Source organism: Pseudomyrmex gracilis, unplaced genomic scaffold, assembly GCF_002006095.1.
Source record: "Pseudomyrmex gracilis isolate BER0280 unplaced genomic scaffold, ASM200609v1 scaffold_361, whole genome shotgun sequence".
NCBI lineage: Eukaryota > Metazoa > Arthropoda > Insecta > Hymenoptera > Formicidae > Pseudomyrmex > Pseudomyrmex gracilis.
This window is the reverse complement of record NW_018020945.1, coordinates 11311-15451: the sequence shown is the minus strand read 5'-3', so window position 1 is coordinate 15451 and position 4141 is coordinate 11311. Positions and strand designations below refer to the sequence as shown.

At 34.4% G+C, this 4141-nt stretch overlaps 1 protein-coding gene across 1 annotated transcript; it reads right to left on the bottom strand.

Annotated features, from left to right (window-relative positions):
* Window positions 1-1969: 1969 nt before the first annotated feature.
* Window positions 1970-3551, bottom strand: LOC109860305 (fatty acid synthase-like). Its single transcript, XM_020439304.1, has 5 exons — window positions 3383-3551; window positions 3053-3303; window positions 2796-2949; window positions 2295-2609; window positions 1970-2031 (listed from the first exon to the last, which is right to left on the bottom strand). Exons 1-5 carry the CDS (start codon window positions 3549-3551, stop codon window positions 1970-1972), a joined length of 951 nt encoding a protein of 316 aa, XP_020294893.1.
* Between the last annotated feature and the right edge of the window lie 590 nt (window positions 3552-4141).

Below are 4141 nucleotides of genomic sequence, written 5' to 3'. Positions count from 1 at the left end.
CGGCTTCCAATGGCCTACCCGAACGTTCCGCATCGTTTGTGTCCGTACGACCATGTTTAAACTCAGCATACCAACGACAAATCGTTGATTTGGATGGAAAGGAGTCCGGATAACATTTCTCAAGCCATTGCTGGGCTTCTACGGTGTTTTTACCCATTAAAAAACAATGCTTTATCAGCACGCGAAACTCGCTTTTTTCCATTTTTCAAACAAATTACAAAGTGACTTTGCTCTAACCTCAGTAACTCAGCTGTTTGTGGTCCGATCGACATGAAATTTTTACACGTTTCATGTGAAGGTTCGCACTTTAGAGAAACGTGGCCAGCTTGGTATTACTAGCACTATCTCTGGGTTAGTCTCGGGACTTATTGAACGATGTGTTATTCAATGTTGCATTAGTAATATACTACATGCATCAGTAATTGTTGTGGGTATTTATAAGGGTCCAGATAAACCAGAAACCCAAATATGTTCTTCTTTGAGAAATTTGTACAAAGACGTTCAAAGAATGATATCGAACGGAAAAATAGATTTCTATATATATATATATATATATACGAGGTCTGTTCAAAAAGTATCGCGACGGTTTTGCTGACAGTTTTCTTCGATTGCAGAGGTGTGGTGCATTTATGAGTTCTTGCCACCGGGTAGAACGGTCAATAAGAAATATTACGTGCAAGTTATGCGCAATTTGCGCGAAGCAATCCGCCAGAAACGCCCGGATTTATGGAGGAACAAAAATTGGCTTTTGCACCATGATAACGCCCCTGCTCACACATCGTTGCTTGTGCGCGCGAATTTTTGGCCAAACATAACACACTAATGATGCCGCAGCCACCGTATTCCCCAGATCTGGCCCCTTGTGACTTTTTCTTATTGAAAGGACGACGCTATGGTACGATTGAGGAGATAAAGACGGCATCGAAGAAGGAGCTGAACAAGATCACAAAAAATGAATTTTTGAAGTGCTTCGAGGATTGGAAAAAACGTTGGCACAAGTGTATAATATCTGATGGGAATTACTTTGAAGGGGACAAAATAGATATTCATGAATAAATAAATAATTTTTTAAAAAACACAAAATTCGCGATACTTTTTGAACAGACCTCGTATATAAAAAGATATGATAACTATGATCGTAGTACACAGCTACTAAGCGAAATAATAATAATTTACCTGAAATGCAACGATACCTATCAATGTGTTCACAGGACTTAATTTATCCATCTTTTCGTCTATCGTCGTCATAATGTCTGTTACGCTTATGTTGTATTGTTTTAAAACATTATTGCATATTTTCATACTACGTGCAAAGACGGGAAATTGTAGCAAATGTCGACCTACGTATCAAAGTTTGCAACGTCAGAATTTATATTATTACGTTAATTAAGCAAAGTCGCACAAGTTGCACACCTAGTTTAAACGATTGCGAGTCCACTCCAGAAAATATAAACCAAATAGGTCTTTTATCGTTTTTATAAGCCTGAATTTCTTTTATGGAATGTTGTTGGGTCTTATCTAGTACAATATATCCTCTCCACGGATGATCTTCTATATTGTAAGCATAAATGTCATGTAGCAGACGAATATACTCCACGTCTAACGGATAATTTGCGATCTATAAGCAATTTTTCAAACAAATATTTAGCATAGATTTTAATACGAGAGTAACGTATGTTGCTCTTAACGTATGTTGCTCTTCTGTTTCATTTGTCATAATCGTGTCATTAACGCACTTACGTCCTTTAAAAACGACTTCACTGATTCTTCAGTGCGTCCAGATACAGTAACAAGTCTTGGCAAGTCATCATTCGGTGCACCATTATTGATCTTTCTTTTGGGATTCCATTTTATTAACAAATGGCCATTGGCTCCTCCAAATCCGAACGAGTTTATGGCAATGTAACCGTTTGTAAGATGCGTTGGTTCCGTCACAATGTGTATAGTTCCATTTTTAAGAGATGCTATGTCATCTCGTGGTGATGTAAAAATCATTGGCGGAATAAAGCCAGTTTCCAGTGCGATTATTGCCTTCAAAAGTATACATAATATATATAAGTCTCAAAATTTTGTATAAAATTGATTTGTTTATTGATTTGTTGTGGTTTAAATTAATTTCTTATTTTTTCCTTTTTCTTTTCTTACAAAACTTTTTCTTATATTGTAGATAAAATAACTTTGTTTTTTTACCTTAGCGATCTGATTCATCCCACTGGCTGGTTCCGCATGACCAACATTGGATTTTACGGAGCCAATCAACAACGGAGTCTTTCTTTCTTTACAAAAAACATTACTGATAGCTTTGATTTCAACTGGATCACCAACTTTTGTACCGGTACCGTGCGCTTCAATGTAGTCCACATCAGTTGGCGATATTCCGCACTCTTCATAAAACTCGGTTAATAAACGTGTTTGCGCATTTTCCGATGGAAATGTTATTCCTTCGTCTTTATATCCATCACTGTTAATTTTAACATGTTTGCATAAAGCATAAATTCTTTTTGCGTTTTTTGCTTTTTGAAGATATATTACCGATACAGTCTCACTACGGCAATAACCGTTTGCGTTTACATCAAAAGGTCTACAGTAACCAGTTGGTGACAAAACACCTAAACAATCAAACATATATGTATAAGAAAATGCAATTTTAGAATATATCTGCGCACTTTTTCTATAAATGTATACTGAAAAATAAATAATTTTTTTAATGATACTACCGAGACGAAAAAATTGTATAGTCGTTATCGGGTGCGCACACAAATTTGCAGCAGCAACAATAGCTTCTTCGCATGTACCAGATATGATGTTGTAATAAGCAAGTGCTACAGCATGAAGACTACCGCTGCAGGCCGTATCGACTACATAAGATGGTCCTTTCAGATTTAGCCAATAGGAAACTAAATTTGGCAATGTAGTTTTCTGACAGCCAAGAAAATTCATACCATTCATCTAATTGTAAAATAATTTACAATATTATTATAGTCGGATAAGTATGAATATAAATGTGCATTAACTATTACTTCAATCAATCGTTGTAAATAATATTTTCAACCTGAATGTCCCGGTACACAAATTCACTTTGTGACTCAATGGAAGATGTTGCTACGATCGTAGCAATATTTCTTCCTTGTAATTGCTTTGGATTGATTCCTGCGTCGACAATTGCCTCGTAAGTACGCTCCAATAATATCCTCAGTGATGGGTCAAGTGTGTTCGCGTAACTATCACATATATCAAAAAATTCCGCATCGAACTTATTTAAATTATTAATTATTCCTAGACGTTTTGGTAAGTCCGGATGTTCTGTGTAACAGATGGTACAATATCATACCAGTGTGGTACTGCTTTTCATATATTCCTATAAGAATAAACATTAATTTACCTGAATTCCATCGGATATGCTTGTCCGTAATAAGATCGACGTTGTTAAATAGATGTTCTTGCAACTGTTTCATATTGTCCGAACCTGGGAAGCTACCGGAAATGCCAGAAATAACAATTTCTTCAGGATCGATATCGGCACACAATTCATATTCATTTTCACTGATCATAATTAGTTTATATTTTACTTATGTGACAATAGAAGTTTCACGAAAAATAATATTTTATAAATATATTCTACTTCTTATATACTTGCAGGATCTGCAATTTTTTATTTATACTATCTGTAATAGAGTGTCTTCAAACAATGTGTCTCTTGATCTGCAAGTATGAAGTGACTAAACAACAATAAAGAAACTCTTTATACATATATCAATGTATTCTGATACACGTGGAATTTCATTACTGCCATTATGTATCGTAGAAACATTAAGGAAACTATGCTAATAAGGAAACTATGCTAATGATATACAACGTTTTTCCGGCTTACATAGCACATATATTGACAATTAACCGATTTCTAACTAAAAAAACGAGTTTTTCACGAATTAAAACATCTAAAATATCTATCGTCTCAAACACCATTAAAATAAAACTTTTACACCAAAAAAGTACGTGTCAAAAATTATTATAAATATTTTTTTTACAATGATAAAATGTTATTAAAAAAAAAAAAAAGAAATGTTTTCGATAAACACCAAAGCACCATAAAATATTTAATATATATCTAGCAAACTTTGTAAAATATTATCAAATTTTA